Genomic DNA, 21,017 nt, shown 5'->3' with positions numbered 1-21,017 from the left:
TGATTCCAAATTGCCAGCCAGAATGGTTGGATCAGTTCACAACTCCACCAGCAATGCATTAATGTCCCAATTTTGCCACATCCCCTCCAACATTCATTACTCTCCCCTTCTTTCATTTTATCCAATCTGCTAGGTGTGAGGTGATACCTCAGAGTTGTTTTGATTTGCATTTCTCTAATTATTAGAGATTTGGAACACTTTCTCATGTGCTTATTGATACTTTTTATTTCTTTACCTGGAAATTGCCTATTCATGTCTCTTGCCCATTTATCAATTGGGGACTGGCTTGATTTTTTATACAATTGCTTTAACTCCTTGTATATTTGAGTAATTAGACCCCTGTCTGAGTTTTTCGTTATAAAGATTTTTTTCCCAATTTGTTGTTTCCCTTCTGATTTTGACTACATTGTTTTTGTTTGTACAAAAACTTTTTAGTTTAATATAATCAAAACCATTTAATTTACATTTTGTAATTTTCTCTAACTCTTGCTTGGTTTTAAAATCTTTCCTTTCCCACAGATCTGACAGGTAAACTATTCTGTGTTCACTTAACTTGTTTATAGTTTCCCTCTTTATATTCAAGTCGTTCACCCATTCTGAATTTATCTTGGTGTAGGGTGTGAGATGTTGATCTAGAACTAATCTCTTCCATATTGTTTTCCAAATTTCCCAGCAGTTTTTGTCAAATAGTGGATTCGTGTCCCAAAAGTTGGGCTCTTTGGGTTTATCATACACTGTCTTGCTGATATCATTAACCCCAAGTCTATTCCATTGATCCTCCTCTCTATCTCTTAGCCAGAACCATATTGTTTTGATGACTGCTGCTTTATAGTATAGTTTAATATCTGGTACTGCTAGGCCCCCTTCCTTCACATTTTTTTTCATTATTTCCCTTGATATTCTTGATCTTTTGTTATTCCAAATGAAATTTGTTATAGTTTTTTCTAATTCAGTAAAGAAGTTTTTTGGTAGCTTGATAGGTATGGCGCTAAATAGGTAAATTAATTTGGGTAGAATTGTCATTTTTATTATGTTAGCTCATCCTACCCATGAGCAATCAATGGCTTTCCAATTGTTTAGATCCAGTTTTATTTGTTTGGAAAGTGTTTTGTAGTTGTTTTCATATAATTGCTGTGTTTGTTTTGGTAGGTAGATTCCTAAGTATTTTATATTGTCTAGGGTGATTTTGAATGGTGTTTCTCTTTCTACTTCTTGCTGCTCTAGTGTGTTGGAAATGTATAGAAATGCCGATGATTTATGTGCATTTATTTTGTATCCTGCAACTTTGGTAAAGTTGTTGATTATTTCTACAAGCTTCTTAGTTGATTCTCTAGGATTTTTTAAGTAGACCATCATATCATCTGCAAAGAGTGATAGCTTAGTCTCCTCCTTGTCATTGTCTTCAGTGAAGTTATTAATTGTTTTTATGATTTGTTCTTTCACTAAGTTATTTTGGAGAATCATTATTTAATTTCCAACTCTCCATGTATTCTTACTAATAACTATTTTTATTGCATTATGATCTGATAAGGTTGCATTTATTATTTCTGCTTTTTTGCATTTGTTTGCCATGTTTCTATGCCCTAGTACATGGTCAATCTTTGTGAATGTTCCAAGTGGTGCTGAAAAGAAGGTGTATTCCTTTTTGTCCATATTTATTTTTCTCCATATATCTATTAACTCTAATTTTTCTAGGATTTCATTCACCTCTCTTATCTCTTATTTATTTTTTGGTTTGATTTGTCTAAATCTGATAGGGGAAGGTTGAGGTCACCCACTATTATTGTTTTGCTATCTATTTTGTCCTTGAGCTCCACTAGCTTCTCCTTTAGAAATTTGGATGCTATACTGTTTGGTGCATACATGTTGAGTACTGATATTTCTTCATTGTTTATACTGCCTTTTATTAGGATGTAATTACCTTCCCTCTCTCTTTTAACCAGATCTCTTTTTACTTTGGGTCTGTCAGAAATCATGATTGCAACTCCTGCCTTCTTTTTCTCATTTGAAGCCCAATAGCTTTTGCTCCATCCTTTCATTTTTACTCTATGTATGTCTGCCTATCTCATGTATGTTTCTTGTAGACAACATATGGTAGGATTTTGGTTTCTAATCCACTCTGCTATTTGCTTCCGTTTTATGGGTGAGTTCATCCCATTCACATTCAGAGTTATTATTATCAACTGTGTATTCCCAGACATTTTGATTCTCCTTATCTTGCCCTTTCTTCTTTCACTATTTCCTTCTATACCAGTGTTTTGTTTTTAATCATTTCCCCTAATCCCCTTCCTTATTGTACTTCCCTTTCTCTCCTCTCCCTTCTAACCCTAACCCTCTTATTCCTTCTTTAGGGTCTTTTAAGCTATTTCCACCTCTACCCCCTCCTAGTGTTGCTTCCCTCCCCACCAGTCCTTTTGTTACCCTTCTACTTCTCTATAGGGTGAGAATCAATTCTCTGCCCCAATGGATCTGATTATTCTTCCCTCTTTAAGTTGATTTCAGTGCACTTAAGTATTAAATATTTCCTCTCTCCAACCTCTTTACTCTTCCAGTGTATTGTTATTTTCCCCTGTTTGCCCCATGAGTTTCTTTATGGAATATAAATTTACTCCATTTTGTTTGTTTTCCCATTTTTCTTAATATTATCTCCTTTTTTCCCCTCTGGTTTTGTATATATTTATACATACACACATACACATATATATATATATCTTGACATTTTATCCTATACAGTTTGTCACTGTTCCCTCTAAGTAAACTTCTTCTAGTTATCCTGTTGATAAAAACAATTTTTAATATTTGCCAATATCTTCTTTTCTTCTGGGGATACAAATCAATTGAACTTATTGGGTCCCTTAAAGGAAAGATTACCCCCACCCCCACTCTCTTTATTACTTAATGGTGATTCTCTTGAGTTCTGTGTTTGGGTAGCAAACTCACTGTTTAAGTCCAGTTTTTTTCTTTAGTGTTATCAAAAATAAATAAGGTAATCTGAGTGGGTCAATGAATGCAATTTGGGTGTGAGGAAGGATAATGGGGGTATAGGGAATTATAAGGTGATTGGAGGAAGAATGAAGATAAGGGAAGGTATATAGGAGATAGATGAAATGGGGTATGTAGGAGAGGGCAGCTCAAACAGATTTATTCCAAGAGACTTGAGACAGAGAATACAGGGAGGAAACTAGGGCCAGTAAGAAATGTTTAGGTTTGGCTGGAGGGTTTTCTTGTTAGTTTCTAAAATTTCTTGAGGGAGGAGTCAAGAAGGCCCCTTCCTGCCAGTCATACTGATGGCTGGAGGAAGTCTTGAGGTAGGTACATCCTGCCAAGATGGATGCCCCCAGTTCTTTCAAGAAATAAAAGAAAAATGATTCCTTCCTCTTGAGCTTAATTTGTAATTAAACACAAAGGGTTTGAATAGGTAACAAGGGGATTTATTAATACTGGGGTCAGTCAGAAGGGGAGAAGGGTTCAGGGTTTTCTAACTGCTGCTATGGAGAGGGGTGATGGTGGGGGATGGGTCGTGGAGAGGTTTAGACAGAGAGAGTCCGGTTTCTCTCAGTCAGGAAGATTTGACTGCCTTTTAAGTAAAGTCATTATCAAATTATTAAAACTAGGGGTAACTTATTTGAGGATACTCTACTAGCCTATAGAAACTAAACCCACAATGTCTAATCACCAAGCCCTCCTTTCCACTCAGGACCCACAGGAAATTCAGGGAAGGGGAGGGATGGAGATGGGAGATCAGGGAGAGGTCCAGAGAAATGAGTTAGGTCCAAATTTCCCAAGACAAAATAAGCACAGGCCAAGGCCGAAGTAATTAGGCCAAAGCCAACAGTTTAAGCCAAAGCAAAAGCCTCCAACCGCAGCAAAAGCCAGAAGGCAAAATCCCCATCAGTTAGAACTTCACCTCTATTTATAGCTTTAAGTTCTATCTTACTTTCTGAAGATTCTAAGATGTTTAACTGACTTTTTGTGACTGTTAGAAATTATAGAAGCAAAAAGTTTCTCTTAGCCACCTTGCATTACATTAGGAATGCTTCAAAGTCCTCAATTTGATTGAATGACCATACTTTCCCCTGCAAGAATATAGTCAGTTTTGCTGGATAGTTAATTCTTGGTTGTAGACCCAACTCTCTTCCTTTCCGGAATATTATGTTCCATGCCTTCCAGTCCTTCAATGTAGATGTAGCCAGATCCTGTGTTATCCTAACTGTGGTTCCCTGGTATCTGAATGACTTCTTCTTAGCAGCTTGTAATATTTTTTCCTTGGTCTGGTAGTTTTTGAATTTGGCTATAATATTCCTGGAAGTTGTCAGTTGTGGATTAAATGTAGGAGGTGATCTGTGGATTCTTTCAATTTCCACTTTTACCCCTTGTTTGAGAATGTCAGGACAGTTTTCTTGTATAATTTCCTGTAGGATGATGTCCAGGCTTTTTCTTTTCTCATGATGTTCTAGTAGACTAATAATTCTTAAATTGTCTCTTCAAGTTCTGTTTTCCAGATCTGTGGTTGTGTCCATGAGGTGTTTAATATTTTCTGCAAATTTTTCATTTTTTAAATTTTGTTTCATATATTCTTGCTGCCTTTGTGAAGTCATTTGCTTCTAGTTGTTGAATTCTAATTTTTAAAGACTGAATTTCATGCCTGGCTTTTTGGTCATCCTTCTACTTCTGGTCTGATTTTCCTTGTAGATTATCTTTCTCCTTCTTTGCCTCATTTTTCAGCTGGTCAACTTGGGCTTTTAATACTTTATTTTCTTGTTTTAGATCATGTATTTCCTTTTCCCAATTATCTTCAGCCTCTGTTGATTGTTTTCTGAGTTCTTGAGTTAATTGAATTTTGAATTCTTGAGTTAATTGAATTTTAAGTTCTTCCAAAGCCTGTGTCTATTTCACTGAAGTTTCTATGTTTTTCTTGGTGTTCCTTTATCTTCTTCTGATCCATTTGCTCTTTATTCAATTTCTGGATAGAAGCTGTCGTTTGTGGTTTCTTTTTTCTTTTTCTGTTCTTTACTCATATTTTTTCCTTTTTTCTCCCCTGTAATTGACTGTAATCTTGGTCCTTTGATCATTTTTTTAATCTGTGGGTTTGGACTATTCAGTTCTGGGAGGGCTTCTTCTCTGTTTTGTTGGTTAATTAGGTTAGTGAGACAGGAGGCCAGATTTTTCCCCAGTTGGTGGCAAAAGCTAAAGAAATGAATTAAGCTACTTTCACTATAGTCTGTGGGGTAGGGGTGTTGGAGCTTCCCTGCCCTCTGAAGACTTCTTGTCTGCTGTATTGCTAGGATTAAGCCAGGTGTGGTTCATCTTTACAGCTCAGAGTGCCCTGAGGTCAAAACCTCGAGAGAAAGGGGAGGGGGCAGCGCAAGATGGAGCATATGTTCACCCTCTCTAGTTTTCTCCCCTAGCAGCCTCCATGCTGTCTGTGATCAGAGCCTTGAGTTTGGCACAGCTGTGCCAGTGAGGCACTCCCTCGGATTAGCGCCGCAGAGATTCTAGGATCTGCTGGAGACTCAGCATATTAGGTGAAGGAGGGGATCTGGGATCTTCCTCCTTTCCCCTCTCACCCAACAGTTACAAGAATTCAGGCTCCCCCCCACCCCCATGCCTTTTAAGTTGGGTTCAGCTGGATGATCCCCCAGCTCTGTTCTGTTGTCAGATTTGGTTTTCTGTTCCCTTGGAGCCCTTTGTCCTTGATTGGTGAGAAGGGCTTTAAGGAGGTCTGCAGCCTTGCTGCTTCTACGCTGCCATCTTCCCAGAATTCCCCAAGAGTCCCCACCAAACAGTATATTATATTAATGTCCCAATTTTCCCACATCCTATCCAACATTTAATGTTTTCTTTTTCTTTCATAATAGCCAATCTGATAGGTGAGTTGTGCATTTCTCTAATCAAGAGTGATTTAGAGCTTTATTTTTTTTTATTTGACTAAAAATAGTTTTAATTTCTTCATTTGAGAACTGCTTGTTCATATCCTTTGACCATTTGTCAATTGGGGAATGACTTGTATTCTTATAATTTGATTGAGCTCTCTATGTATTTTAAAAATGAGGCCTTTGTCAGAGGTACTTGCTATAAAATTTTCCTCCAATTTTTGTTTCCCTTATAATCTTGCTTGTATTGGTTTTGTTTGTACAAAAGCCTTTTAGTTTAATGTAATCAAAATTATCCATTTTACATCTTGTAATGCTCTCTATCTCCTATATGGACATAAGTTCTTCCTTTATCCATAGGTCTGATAGGTAGAGTATTCTTTGTTCCCCTAATTTGCTTATGGTTATTGCCCTTTATTTCTAAATCATGTATCTATTTTGACTTTATCTTGCTATATGGTATGAGATGTTGGTCTACACCTAGTTTTTACCATAATATTTTCCAGTTTTCTCAGCAGTTTTTATCCAATAGTGAATTCTTTTCCCAAAAATTTGTATCTTTGGCTTTATCAAACTCTAGGTTATTGTACCCCAAAGAGATCATAGGGAAAAAGACATGTACAAAAATATTTATAGCCTCACTCTTTGAGGTGGCAAAAAACTGGAAAAGGAGGGGATGCCCTTCGTTTGGGGAATGGCTGAACAAATTGTGGCATATGCTGGTGATGGAATACTATTGTGCTCAAAGGAATAATAAACTGGAGGAATTCCATGTGAACTGGAAAGACCTCCAGGAATTGATGCAGAGGGAAAGGAGCAGAGCCAAAAGAACATTGTACACAAAGACTGATACACTGTGGTAAAATCGAATATAATAGACTTCTGTACTAGCAGCAATGCAATGACCCAGGACAATTCTGAGGGACTTATGGAAAAGAACGCTACCCACATTCAGAGGAAGAACTGCAGGAGTGGAAACACAGAAGAAAAACAACTGCTTGAACACATGGGTTGATGCTGACACGATTTGAATGTAGACTCTTAATGTCCACCCCAGAACAATTATCAATAATATGGAAATGGGTCTTGATCGATGACACATGAAGAAACCAGTGCAAATGTGCGTCAGGTACTGGGAGTTGGGGGGTGGGGGGAGAGAAAGCAAGAACATAAATCATGTAACCATGGAACATTTTTTTCTAAAAAATAAAAAATAAAACAAAACCAAAAAGCCCTCTAGGTTACTGTGGTTATTGACTACAGTACATAGCCTATGCCATTAATTCATTAATACTCTATTTCTTACTAGATTAATTGTTCGGTAGTTTGATTGGTATGGCACTGAATAGATAATTTAGTTAGAGTTGTCATCTTTATTATTTTGGCTTGCCCTACCCATTGAGCAATGAATATTTTTCTATTCTCTAAGTAAACCATCATATAACCTGCAAAGAGTGATAACTTTGTTTCCTCATTGCCTATGCTATTTCCTTCAATATCTTTTTCTTCTCTTATTGCTATAGCTGGCATTTCTAATACAGTATTGAATAGTCATGGTGATAATTGTCATCTTTGCTTCATCTCTCATTTTATTGGGAAGGCTTCCAGTTTATCTCCATTGCCCATCATGCTTACTGATGGTTTTAGACAGATGCCATTTGTCATTTTAAGGAAAGTTTGGAGCATTTTTAATATATTTGAGAAGTACATGTTCATATCCTCTGACCATTTATCTCTTGAGGAATAGGAGAAAAGATTTCAGAATGTTCCAAGAAAAGAATAGAGATGACATCATGGTAAAAAATTCTATAGAGTGAGTAAGCCTAGAAGAGAGGAGAAACACTCAAGGAGATTCTGAAGACTCAGAGAGATGGTTCCATTGAGCAGCATCAGAAGTTGTCTTTGTGGATATGCATGAAAGTCATCAATCATTCAAAATTTTTAAGACATATAGAAGAGAGAAACAAGTAATGGAGGATGAATAGAATAGCCTGTCATAGGCCTTTTAGAATAGCTAAAGTATGTGTGTTAAACCTCAGAATGAGTTGAGGCTGTTGAATAAAGCTAACACTTGGCAGATAGATGTGGACCTGAAATCTGAAAGACCCAGCCTCAGACACTTTAGCTATGTGACAGTGGGCAAATCACTTCATCGCTATGTGTCTCAGTTTCTTCATCTATAAAATAGAGATGGTAATAACATCCATGTCTTAGGGTTGTCATGAGGATAAAATGAGATAAGATATATATATTTTTTAACAATTTCATTAAAAAATTTTTCTCATGGTTACATGAGAACTTTCCCAGTGATGAACTTTCCCTTTTGATCTTGGTGTGTCAAAATTTGCCAAAAAAATGAGCGAAACTCGAGTGGCATGTCACTTCGAGAAAAAAACCATAATTTCATGATATTTATAGTTTAAATAACAAAAATGTATAATTGTAATATATAACTAATAAACCAAAAACTAATTATTTAACTTACTTGCTTAGTGACAATTGTTTTGGCCTACAGACCTCCATCACAGAGTGTCTACACTACACTACAACAAATCTTTCATCCTCAGCATGTGGCCCTATACTTCTCTGTATACGGCTGCATGTCATCGAAAATGGCTACGTGTGGGGGCAGCTGGGTAGCTCAGTGGATTGAGAGTCAGACCTAGAGATGGGAGGTCCTACGTTCAAATCTAGCCTCAGACACTTCCCAGCTGTGTGACCCTGGGCAAGTCACTTGACCCCCATTGCCCACCCTTACCACTCTTCCACCTATGAGCCAATACACAGAAGTTAAGGGTTTAAAAAAAAAAAAAGAAAGAAAAGGAAATGGCTACGTGTGTCAGTGTTTGCCATCAGGGAGTCTGCTCTCTTCCCTCCTTCCCTCCTCCCTGGAGCTGACAAACAATTCCACTGGCTTACATAAGAGTTAAATTAATGTGTAATACTTCAAGTATTATTTTTATAAAGTTTATTATCTGACAAAATAGAAACCACATGATGTAAGTTTTTTCTACCTGCTCAAAAAGCCCACTCCACCAAAGCTGTTGTCAGGAAGGAAAAAAAAAGCTAGACATGGAACTCCACGCAATTTATGTCCTGTCTACATCATCACGTAACGACAGGGAGTGAGTGGGGTTCTGGGAATCATAGTTTTTGTTGAGGATCATAGTTTTGCTGAGAATCATAGTTTTTAGGGTAACAGATTCTAATTTCACAGTTATACATATATTATCAATGAGATAATATTTTTAAAGTAGTTTGCAAACCTTAAGAGTTTATATAAATTCTAGTTAATATATATCTTATTAGCATAAAAAAGTTTTCTTTTTAAAAAGCTATGTGAGGGGAAAAAAGAAGAGTTAGGGTGAGTTCTTGAGGCAGATTGGATGACAACAAATCTAAAGTCAGAGCCACACAACTCTTCCCTGTGGTTCCCCCCCCCCCCCCCCCAGTATTTTTTTTACCAAGGAATGTATGGTCTTTCTGGCCTGGAAGAACAAAAGTGATTAATAAAAAGTTCACATTGAGGATAAGTAAGGAGAGCTCCTATCTGTCCTTTATAATTCAGATCATTAGACCCAAATCAGTTGCGTCATAGGATGCTGAAAGAACCTTTGGGTGTGATCCTTTTTTAAAAAGGTTTTTATTTTTTATTTTCTCAGGTACACATAGAAACAATGTTTGACGATTGTTTCTTGACATTTTAAAATCAGAGTTTCTCCCTCTTTACTCTTTTCCCCCTTCCCTAAGGTGCTAAATAGTCTAATATAGGTTATACCCATGCTTTAATAAATATTTCCATATTGTTCATGTCATGATAGCATGAACACATAGACATAGACACATCACACATACAAAAGAAATCTCATGAAGGATATATAGTGGAAGATGACATATTTTGATCTGTACTAAGATTCTAGTAGTTCTTTCTTTGACTATGGATAGCATGGTGTCTAGTACTGATAATAATTTAGTTCTTCACAGTTGATCGTTATATAATATTTCCTTTACTTTATACATTATTCTGGTTCTGCTCATTTTACTTTGCATCAGTTCATATAAGTCTTTCCAGGTTTTTCTGAACTCATTCTGTTCATCATTCCTTATGGTACCAGTAGTATTGCATTACGATCATATACTACAACTTGTTCATCTAATCCCCAAGTAATGGACAACCCCTAAGTTTCTAATTCTTTGTCACTACAAAAAGAGCTGCCAAAAATATTTTGATACAGGACCCAGTAGTGGTATTGTTGGGTCAAAGGATTGATTGGGGAGTTTTGTATTCTTATAAAATTGATTCAGTTCTTTACATATTTGAGAAATGAGGCTTTTGTCAGAGGTACTTGCTATTAATTTTTTTCCATGGGTGTGATTCTGAGCCATTGTCAATGATTTTTGAAAGATTGTGGAATATCAGCAATAACATGTATTTATTAAATACCGTCTGTGACAATGGAAAAAGGACTCACTTTGAAATAAGGAATATGTCCATTCTGCCTTGGACGTATACTAGTGATGTGACCATCTGACTTGCTGCTAGTCTTTTGTGTGAGGCAGGAGATAAAAGTTACCAGTCTACTTTGGTGAAGGAAGTTTGAATACCATGGAGTTCCCCACTCTGATAAAATCACAGAACCAAACCTCCCTGTCCCACCCCAAAAAGTTCTTATAGAATTTTCATGAGGGTAATATGTGTAAAGCATTTCACAAACCTTAAAATACTATTTCAGCTGTCATTATTATTATCATTATTATTAGAGAGTTATTTTTGCAGGCTGAGAAAAAAAACCAATACAGTAATTGAATTGATTTGATTACCATAGTTTAACACAAAGGGTTTTGACAGCTTGAAGCACTCTTGAGGTAAAGCATGTCCTATACTCCCAAGACTCTGACTAGGATCCTAAACTAGGACATACTTTATATTTATCTTATCCCTTTACTTTTCCTGTGGTTGAAGTAATTGAAAAGAGTTTTTTGTTTTACCTTCCTTTAATGGCCCTGCCCCTTCAGACCGCAGAGGATCTAAGAACCTGAATACCTTACATTTGTATAGCTAGTTAGTTAGAAGGGGCAGCTAGATGACACAGAGGATAGAGAACTTGGCCATGGGTATCATCTTCATGAATTCAAATCTGACCTCAGACACTAGCTATGTGATCTTAGGCAAGTCACTTATACCTGTTTGCCTCAGTTTCCTTATCTATAAAATGAGTTGGAGAAGGAAATGGCAAAACACTCCAGTATCTTTGCCAAGAAATGCCCAGATCGGGTCATGAAGGGTCAGACATGACTGAAAAAATGACTGAACAACAGCAGCTAGCTAGAGCATTCCTGTGTACCAGGCCCTATGCTAAGCAGTAGGGGTATAAACGTTAAGTAGGCAATATAAGCCCTGCACTCCATGAAGCTTACATTCTAATGGGAGAAAGCAGCACAGAGAGAGGCGAGGGAAAGGGAGTGGGAGAAAGGTACTTGCAAGAAGGCAAGGCAGCTCTTGGAAGAGAAGAAGTCCAGAGGGTTGAGTTGGGAGTGAAGTGGAGCTAGGCTTGGACCTGCCCTGACATAGCAAACCAGGTAGAGAGTCAGCAGACAAGATAAAGTTCTGTAGTTCACAACATACTTTACATCCATGATCTCATTTGAATCTCTCAACAATCCTATGAGGTTGGCAGGGCAAATATTGTTTGAACTTTCCAGCTATAGCAACCAAGACCTAGAGTCATTAAATAACCTGACAGAATTCATACCTAGTTCAAGTTAGTGACCCAAATGGGGCTTGAATCTAGATAATGTGATAAATGGTCCAAATGGTACCCTTTATACTATATATGACATACTGTCTCTAAGAAGGCACTTTTCTCCAGAGACCTCAAATTTCCATGGGCCAGCTGGCTATAAACATCTATTGAATATATCCTGGACATTTCACAGTGTTATTATAAATGGAATTTCTTTTTCTCTCTTGCTGGTGGACATTGTTGGTAGTATATAGAAATGCAGATGATTTATGTGGATTTATTTTATATTTTGCCACTTAAGTTGTTAATTATTTCAACTAGTTTTTTCATTGATTCTCTAGGATTCTCTAAGTATACCGCTGTAACATTTGCAGAAAGCGACAACTTTGTTTCCTCAAGGCCTATTCTAATTCCTTGCTTTTCTTTTTCTTCTCTCATTGCTAAAGCTGACATGTATAGTACAATTTTGAATAGTAGTGGTGATAATGGTCATCCTTGCTTCATCCCTGATTTTTTTGGGAAGGTTTTCTAGCTTATCCATATTTCTGATCATGCTTGCTTGATGGTTTTAGGTAGATACTATATGTTTATGTTCTGAGGAAGAACCAGATCAAATTATGTTGTGGACATTATGATATGCATTCCTTTATTCAAAATACAACACATGTATTATCTGTCAACAAACAATAATTAACAAATTTATCAAGCATCTGCTTTGTCTGTAGCACCAACTTTATTTTTGTGACAGAGCTATGTCTAGAATATGGAAAATTAGCAAGATTGCCATGTGACCTGCTATTTTGTGAAACCCCATTCTCTGATGGTGGCTGAGCAGCGACTTAGGAGAACAATCATTTAAGGAGAAAGTGATATTGTCAACTGTCAAATAAAAGTGGTTCTTATGCACATAATTTATAGCACTCTCCCCCAGCAAAGACAAAAGAATGGGAGAACTCCCCCTTAATTCATGTAAATATTCATAACCACCCCCACCCCCCATCTGACCTTGTTGGGGGGCTGTCACCTTAGCCCTGAGCTTTGTATCCCTTTAATGCTGATGTTCTGTGGAGATTATGAAAAAATTTTAAGATAAATAGCTCTTGTTCTCAAGGAGCTAACAGTCTACTTGAGAATTCTAGATGTGGTATGCCTAGAAAGACAGCAATATGATAGGCTTCAGATGAATGACATAGATAACTCAGTTCAATAAGCATTTATCAAATGATCTAGTGTTTGTAAAACATTGTGATAAGCAATAAGGGAGATAAAAAGAGAAATGAGATAATTCATATAATGAACAAACAAACTTAAGGTATATATGTAGCTCCATGGATTAGCCATCCAAAAAGACATTCTTCACTTCCTTGATTTTTACTGTGAGTCTAGATGGGTCAAACTCTTTTGAGTGCTGTGGATCTCATTTAAGAGATTTTGCAGTGTCATACAGTACCAACTACAAACAGGAACATTTGGAGAACTTCAGTATTCCTGTTCTTTTTGGATTTTTTGCCAGACATCCTTTGAGTATGGCAGATCCCTTCATTGCCCTCTCTTAAGCTTTGCTGATAACTGACAAATCAGTCATCAAACAATTGTTGCTTATTCTCTATCTTCCATGGAATCTTATTTGATTTTGCTTTTCCTTTATGCATGGGATTCACTTTATTGAAAAACAATATTTAAGGAGGCATTTTGCTATACCAAATCAAATGTTTTTTAATAGCTAACAAATAATAAATCCAGTAAAATCTTGTCTTTTCTTCCCATATTATTTGTTTGTGTGTCTGTAAAGATGTCTTTTGTGGCATGTTGTTTTTCAAAGTGCACCTGCTCTTTTCTAATTCTTTCATGTTCTCAATATAGTGTAAAGATTATTCTCATAAAAAATTTTATAGAGATGGGAAAGTGGACTATGCATGTGGTTTGGTAGTTATTGATGTTTTCTTAGGTACCTTTTTTTTGGACAGTTAAATTGTCAGTTTTTAAAAATGAGTATTATCCCTTCTTTGAGATAGTTAACAAAATCTTACTGTCTGTCTTAGAATCAATATTGAGTATTGGTTCCAAGGCAGAAGGAGTGATAAGGGCTAGACACTTGGGGTTAAGTGACTTGCCTATGGTCACACAGCTAGGAAGTGTGAGGCCAGATTTGAATTTAGATTCTTTCAACTCTAGGTCTGGCTCTCTATCCACTAAGCCACTTAGCTACTCTTACCCTCAAAATTATGATACCTACCAGCCATGCAGCCAGTCAGGGACCGAAATATTTGTTGCTGTTCAGACTTTAAGTTCTTTCTGACTCTTATGACCCCATTTGGGGTCTTCTTGGCAGGGATACTAGAGCAATTCACCATTTCTTTCTCCAACTCATTTTGTAGATGAGAAAACTGAGACAAACAGGATTAAGTGACTTGCCCAGGATCATTCATCTAGTAAGTGTGAGGTGGGATTTAAATTCAGGAAGATGAGTCTTCGTGACTTCAAGCACGGAACACTGTCCACTGTGCCCCCAGCTGAAATGATAAGAATCCAGAATATGACCTCTTTCATTGATAGAGAAAATGTTGTGAGAAAACTGCTGGGTTTTTATTTTTGAATCTCTAATGTTGAGCACAATGCCAGCCATACAGTAGGTTTTTAATAAGTGCTTGTGGATTGTATAGCAATCTATAAAATCTTTTCAGTTTGTCATTTGTTGTCCTCATAGAATCATCATTAAGTACTTCTTAATGATCTGACTTATTAATTGGATCTCATACCAAGCTTTATCTATAAACTAATAAATCTAGTTATTTCTCAATCTTGAGCCATATTGACTAACAAATTTTTTGCTAACCTCTAAATGTTTCTGGTTTAGTTTGAAAGTCTTAGGAAATGTTTTATATAGAGAGTGTCTTTTTATAGATTCTCATGAGTACTGTAATAATCAAGTGTCCCCTGAAATTGTATTTTTTTGTTGCTTTTGAATCTGTAATAAAACCAACTCTGCCAATACTTTTATTTTGCCTTTTCAAGGAGGAGCTATGAGCTGTCCTCCTATCAAGCCTTGATTTCCTTTTTCTTTTGGTTCCATTTATAATGAAAATATCAGTACTGACATGGTCAGTTTCTCTAATAATGTTTACTCTTTATTCCCTGAGCAAGAATCTCATGCTTGGAATTATCATCAGTGTTTTAAAAATGTGATTCTTAACACACTTTGTACTTCTTCCACCATTCTGTCACTGGTGCTGCAGTAGCAGAATGCATAGCACTAATGGCAATATTGTATTTTTCTTTATCTTATGAGTTCCTGGGGTCCAGAAACGATCACCTAAATGCTCCATCTTTATTAACAAGTGCTTTCTGAGTGTCTGCTGTGTCCAGTTCAAAAAGGTTGAGAAACTGTTGGATTGTGAATCAGGAAGAGCTCCCCCCAGACCCTTACTAGTTGTGTGACTGGGCAAATGACTTAGCCTGTCTTAGCCTCAGCTTTCTCATCCATAAAATGAGGATCATCATAACATTTACCTTTCAGGGTTGTTGTGAAACATATGCAAAGCCATGTAAACCTTTGTAAACCTTAAAGTGATATACATGCATACATGTGTATTGTGTATATGTATATGTACATATCTATATCTATATCTATACACACACACACACACATACAAAATCTAAAAAATATCTACTACTCTGCTATAACTATTACTACTATGAAGACTACTATTACTGCTAATACCATCACCACCACCACCACCACCACTACTACAACACTATGATTTTTTATGACATGCTTCGGGGACCCAGCGTGCACACAAATAACCCTAGTTAGTGTGAGGCAGCATCTTTTAGGAACCATTTGTGCAGAATAGACTGCATGAAGCGCAGCAGAGGCTAGGGGCCAGGGAGACCCTTTCCAGCTGGGATGATCAGGGCTGTAGCAGAACACACACCCTATTAACAGTGGCTGGTCTCTGGATCTGTCTTTAAAATTTGATCTGGTTCTACCAAATGGCTGGTCCTAGGGGGGGGTTTCCTATTACCAGCTCCTGCCCTTCCTCCAGTAGTGATGCTTCCTAAGTTGCTTCTGAAAAAGCATTTGGACAAGGCGTAGAGAGCTGGGAGGTAAGAGCTCATCCTTGGCCTGTCTAAATTATTGCCCTTCGATGTGATCATTTCACTGTGAATCTGACTAGTGGCTGGAGGGTTCACGCTCTAGACTGCTGTATTTGGGTGATTGAGGAGGAGCCATTCTGGGCCTGGTCTTCTCTCTACTTCTTTCTACCTCGTGCTGTCTCTGGGCCTCACTGCCCTTGTTTTTGCTCCCCAGGTGTATCCACTGTGGAGTTGTCTTTGTGACCTTAGCCTTGCTGAAGGGGCACATCCAGGAGCGGCACTGCCAGGTTTTCCACAAGTGTGCATTTTGCCCTATGGCCTTCAAATCTGCTAGTGGCACTGCTGCCCACAGTGCTGCCCAGCATCCTGCCCAGCCACACAAAGCCTCTCAGTAAGTACATTGTGGGAAGCATGTCCTTGAGGGATGGCCAAGGAGCTATGTGGGAAAGGGAGCCAGGCTGGAGGGAAGTGTCGGGGGCCTTCGGAGGGGATGGGGAGAACCACTTAGGGCTTAGAGGCTTTTGGGGGAATGAAAGTAATTTATTTTATTTTTATTCGATTATTTTTATTATTTTTTATTTATTTTAAAGTATTTTTCCATGGTTCCATGATTCATGTTCTCTTCCCTCTCCTATCCCGGAGCTGACAAGTAATTCTACTGACTTATTACTTAATGTCTATTTCCATATTATTCATTTTTATAATAGGGTAGTCTTTTAAAACCAAGACCCCAAATCCTATACCCATATAAACAAATGATAAATCATATGTTTTCTTCTGGATTTCTACTTCCACAGTTCTTTCTTTCGATATAGATAGCTTTCTTTCTCATAAGTCCCTCAGATTGTCCTAGATCCTTGTATTGCTGTTTGTAGCAAAGTCTATCCCATTCTATTGTTCCACAGTGTTTCAGTTACTGTGTACAATGTTCTCCTGGTTTTGCTCATTTCACTCCATGTCAGTTCATGGAGGTAGAGGTTGGTCCAGTTCTTAAAGAAATCAAGCAGTTGATCACTCCTTATAACACAATAGTATTCTATCACCATCATGTACCACAACTTGTTCAGTCATTCCCTAATTGAAGGATACCCCTTCATTTTCTAGTTTTTTGCCACCACAAAGAGTGTGTCTATAAATATTTTTGTACAAACATCTTTTTGTCTCTTTGGGGTACAAGCCTAGTAGTGGTATTGCTGGATCAAAGGGCATGCATTCCTTTAAAGCCCTTTGGGCATAAGAATGAAAGTAATTTAGAGGGAACGGTATTTTTTTAAACCCCAAATATCCTTCTGGTTCTCATGTGGCCTTGAGGTACACTCACAGCTGTTGTGCAACCTTCTTTGAGAAGAGTCCTTCATTCTTTCTGCCCCCAGGGCCTCTCCAGGGGCAGCAGTCCTTTAGAGAGAGACATAATCCTTGTGTTCTTGTTCTCATCCCGCTAGATTGATCTATAAGTGTTCTTGTGAAACTGTCTTCAACAAGAAGAAGCTGATGCAGCAGCACTTTTATCAGAACACCAACAAACTGATGGTGGGAGTTTTTAAATGCCCCGACTGTCAGCTTGTGTTCATGCAGAAGCAGCTGCTAATGCAGCATGTCAAGGTGGGTCAGGAGACCTGGGGGGGAGGTGCACAGAGAGCCGGTGCAAGCATGGTCCCCGACATCCATGTCCTTGCTCAGTCAGTAATCACCCTCCCCATCCCTAGAATGTCCATGGTGTCCCACGAAATGTGGAAGAGCTGCCCAGCCTACGGTCTACAACTGAGACACCCTCTGGCCGCCCAGGCCCTGGGAGCCCTGCCGAGCCATCAGCCACTAGTACTGCTGGGCAGAGTGGGGCCCAGACCTCAGTCTGCTGGGGTAGGCCCGGGGAGCGCCGTGCCGAAGCCCAGAACAAGGCTGAGATGAGGCCTAGATTGAGGAGCACTGGCTGGACCTGCCAGGATTGCCACGAGTGGCTCCCTGATCGTGAGAGCTACGTATCTCATATGAAGAAAAGCCATGGCCGGGTAAGCAGTGTGCAGTGAGGCTTGGGGGCCGGGAAAAAGTAGGATCAGGTCCACCTATGATGAAGTGCCGCTATAGAGCAGCACACATAGCTGAGTTCCTTTAAAGGGCTCAGAGAACAAGGAGCCCAGAATATGCTGGGATTCTTACTTCTTCAGCTCCTTTGGTACCATAAAGGTCCTAAGGAAAGTCCTAACCTCCAGACCCAAGCCTTGACTACCAGGCCACACAGTTTTTAATTTCAACGATTTGTTTCTGCATAGTCAGCACCCCTTAATGTCCTTTACAGTGTCATTTTCATGCGTCTTGGGTGAGCCTCTATTTCTGGGTTGGTTCCTCAGATATATGAGAGTCTAAAGTACATAAAGGTCACTGGGTCCAGAAAAAGCATGCTCTTCCCCTTTCCCTACCCTTTCTCCCTTTGAAAGCAATCTCTCTCAGCTTTCTGGGGTCTGATGCTTTGTGTCCTGCTTCCTCTCTTCAGATAGTGAAGCGCTATCCATGTCGGCAATGTGAGTGCTCCTTCCATACTGTCATTAACCTTCGACGACATATCCGAAATAACCACGATACAGCCAAGAAGGTTTATACTTGTTGGTGAGTTTCTTATTAGGTAGCTCCTGGCTAGAGGCCGTGGTGAGAAGATTCCAAGAGTTGAAAGCAACTCTGTTGATGACGTCCGGGAACTTGTGGTTAGGAGAGAGCCCAAGGGCTCAGGGTGCCTTAGGAAACCCCAAGACCGTGCCATGAAAAGGAGGAGGGCAGCCTGCTCTTTCCCCCAGTGTTCTCCACAGCTCCTAATCTTTAGAAGTAATACATTTTTGCTTGCTATTGGAGACTTGGATGCTAGTTATGAAGTCTTTCGCCCACTCAGAATGACACACTTGAATATTCCGTTTCCTCTCAGAGCATCCTTGGTCTTTTTGTGACAGCTGCCATCACTACTACTACTGGGAATTCTGTGACCGGGGAAACCAGACCCATCCTTCAGGATTTAGTTCCATTGGTCTTGGCATTACTGTCTCAGAGATGAGTCTTAATTTGTTATCTTGGTTGTATGTCTCTGTGGTGTGCTTGAGGGAATCACTTCAGTCAGGACTTTCTTAGTTCTCCTTTCTATCAAAGACTAGTGACAAACCCTGCAGGTGGGGTTGCTTCTGTTTGCATCTCATTTTCCACTCACCCCTGGCTTCTCGAGGCTCTGATTCTCCTTTTCTGAACTGCTTTTTGAAGGTATTGCACAGAGGACAAGCCCAGCTTCCCTCAGCTCTCCCTGTTGGAGAACCATGTCAGCCTTATGCATGGCATCAAAAATCTAGACTTGAGCCAGACGTCCAAAGCCAGACCTTCTGCTGGAGAGGCCTCCCAGGTGAGTTTCCCTTACACTGACAGGTCCTTAGAAGGAGTTTATGTACTGAATCTTGGCCTTTGCAGGCAAATGAAGAATGTTGCAAGAAACTGGCAACCTTGAAAGCTAACAATATGGGCAGAACAACAGCATTCCAAAGGGTATTACTGCCTTGTTGGGATGAAGGCAGAAGGCATATAGAGACAAGTGGATGAAGCGGGGAAGTTCTGGGGCCAGAATAGTCTCTTCAGGCACAATAAACCCTGCTCCATATTCACCGTGACATCTACTTTGCGTCCTCTCCTGTCTTGTCCCTTCATGACCAGCAAACCTAGAACATAGGCCTGGAGTTCTCTTTACTGAAGTGGGAGATGCCCAGAGATAGGAGGGACAGTGGAAAGTATTGACTTACTTAGAGTTCAGGGACCCTGGTGGTCATCTTGTGGGCCTGTACCCGCCTCAGGGACTGGGGCAATGCCACAGGGACCTTCTCTCCAACTGTTTGTTTTGTCTTTTTCAGGTGAACGATCTGAAGAGACCAGCTGCTGGAGCTGGAGGTGCCCCAAGCTCTACTAATGGAGCAGCTGTTCCCACCACCAAAAGACCCAAGGCCCTATTCCAGTGTGCAAAGTGCAGCTTTGCCACAGACTCGGGGCCCAAGTTTCAGAGCCACATACCTCAGCACCAGGCAGACAGCTCCACAGCCCAGTGTCTGCTCTGTGGCCTGTGTTACACCTCAGCGAGCTCCCTCAACCGACACCTCTTCATTGTTCACAAAGTGAGAGACCCAGAGGAGGCAGAGGAGGGGGAACCAGAAGGGCCTGGGAAAGGAGCTCCCATGGAAACGAATGAGAATGGGTGTGAAGACTTTCTTGGGGAGGAAAACCAATGGAAGAAGGGTCAGGCCTCCAAGGAGGACTGGGAGCAGGACACAGCAGGCCATCTGCAGGCCGCTCAGGACCAGAACAGCCACATGATGTCTACCGGGGTGTAGCAAGTGGTTTTGAAATGTGGGAGGGTAAAGGAGGACCATGCTGTCCCAGTACCTGCCTTGTGGAGAAGAAGAAATAAAGAGCTGTGCCCCATTTATTTGTGTGTGCATGTGCGTACGCACTCAAAACAGGATCCATTCTGGCCTAGAGAATGCTGGGTCCCTCAGACCCTCAAGGGGGTTAATAGGTAGCTGCTTTCTGCTCCAGTTGGGCCCCCAGGATTTCCCTTGTCTTGCTTTCTAGTTCTGAGCTCTTATCTTCTGCCCAGAGTTCATGAGCTTTGGAGCAATATGTGGTGAGAGTGCTGGATAGAATTAGGAAAGAATTGGGTTTGAATCCCAGCCTCGGGGCCTCTTCATATTGTGTGACTGAGTGAGCAAGCATGAGGACCTCTAACACCTCTCAGAGGACTTTTCTTACAGAGTTGTGAGCAGAGTACCTTTTGCAAGCCCTCAACGCAAGTGTGCATTATGATTATATGGTTTCCCAGGGCTACTCAGTTGCATGGTTGAAATCTGCTGCCTGATAGTTCTCAAACTCTACTGTTTGCTCTCTCTCTGAATGTGGGGCCTCAGCAAGAGTTCCTTTCTCTGCCTGCCTCCCTCAGGGCTAAGACCTTGTCTGAGAGGAGAGAAGGAAGTGACTAATCTTTAGGCGAGATGTTCTTCTTTCCTCTGAGAGGGTCCAAATTGGAGAGATGGTGATAAAGGGTGGGAGGCCCACTTTTTGAGAGGCCAGTCTCTAGAGGCACGCTTGCTATATCATTCTCTCCCATTTCTTTCCCTCATTCCCCTGCTTCCCTGTAAATGACTCTGGAGAAGGCAGCTGACACGTATCTATCTCTCAAGCCCCTGCTGTATCAGAGGCACTCACAGAGTCCCTCTGGGAGATAGCAGGTAAGTTGGGATCCCTACTATCCAATAGCCTTCAATCTGGTAGAGGCAATAAAACTTGT

General features: G+C 39.7%; 1 protein-coding gene across 1 annotated transcript in view; it reads left to right on the top strand.

The window, feature by feature from the left end:
- Window positions 1–20,159, top strand: part of ZNF592 (zinc finger protein 592) — a 75,480-nt gene extending 55,321 nt beyond the window's left edge. The window contains exons 4-9 of the mRNA XM_044665489.1: window positions 15,930–16,106; window positions 17,158–17,317; window positions 17,422–17,724; window positions 18,207–18,319; window positions 18,956–19,091; window positions 19,591–20,159. Coding sequence (XP_044521424.1) covers window positions 15,930–16,106; window positions 17,158–17,317; window positions 17,422–17,724; window positions 18,207–18,319; window positions 18,956–19,091; window positions 19,591–20,064 — 1,363 coding nt within the window. The 3' untranslated portion in view covers window positions 20,065–20,159. The remainder of the gene's footprint in view (window positions 1–15,929; window positions 16,107–17,157; window positions 17,318–17,421; window positions 17,725–18,206; window positions 18,320–18,955; window positions 19,092–19,590) is intronic.
- The last annotated feature ends 858 nt before the right edge of the window (window positions 20,160–21,017 follow it).

This window comes from Gracilinanus agilis, chromosome 2 (genome assembly GCF_016433145.1).
Source record: "Gracilinanus agilis isolate LMUSP501 chromosome 2, AgileGrace, whole genome shotgun sequence".
Taxonomy (NCBI): domain Eukaryota; kingdom Metazoa; phylum Chordata; class Mammalia; order Didelphimorphia; family Didelphidae; genus Gracilinanus; species Gracilinanus agilis.
Note: the sequence above shows the minus strand (reverse complement) of the source record. Positions and strands in the feature narration are given on the sequence as shown.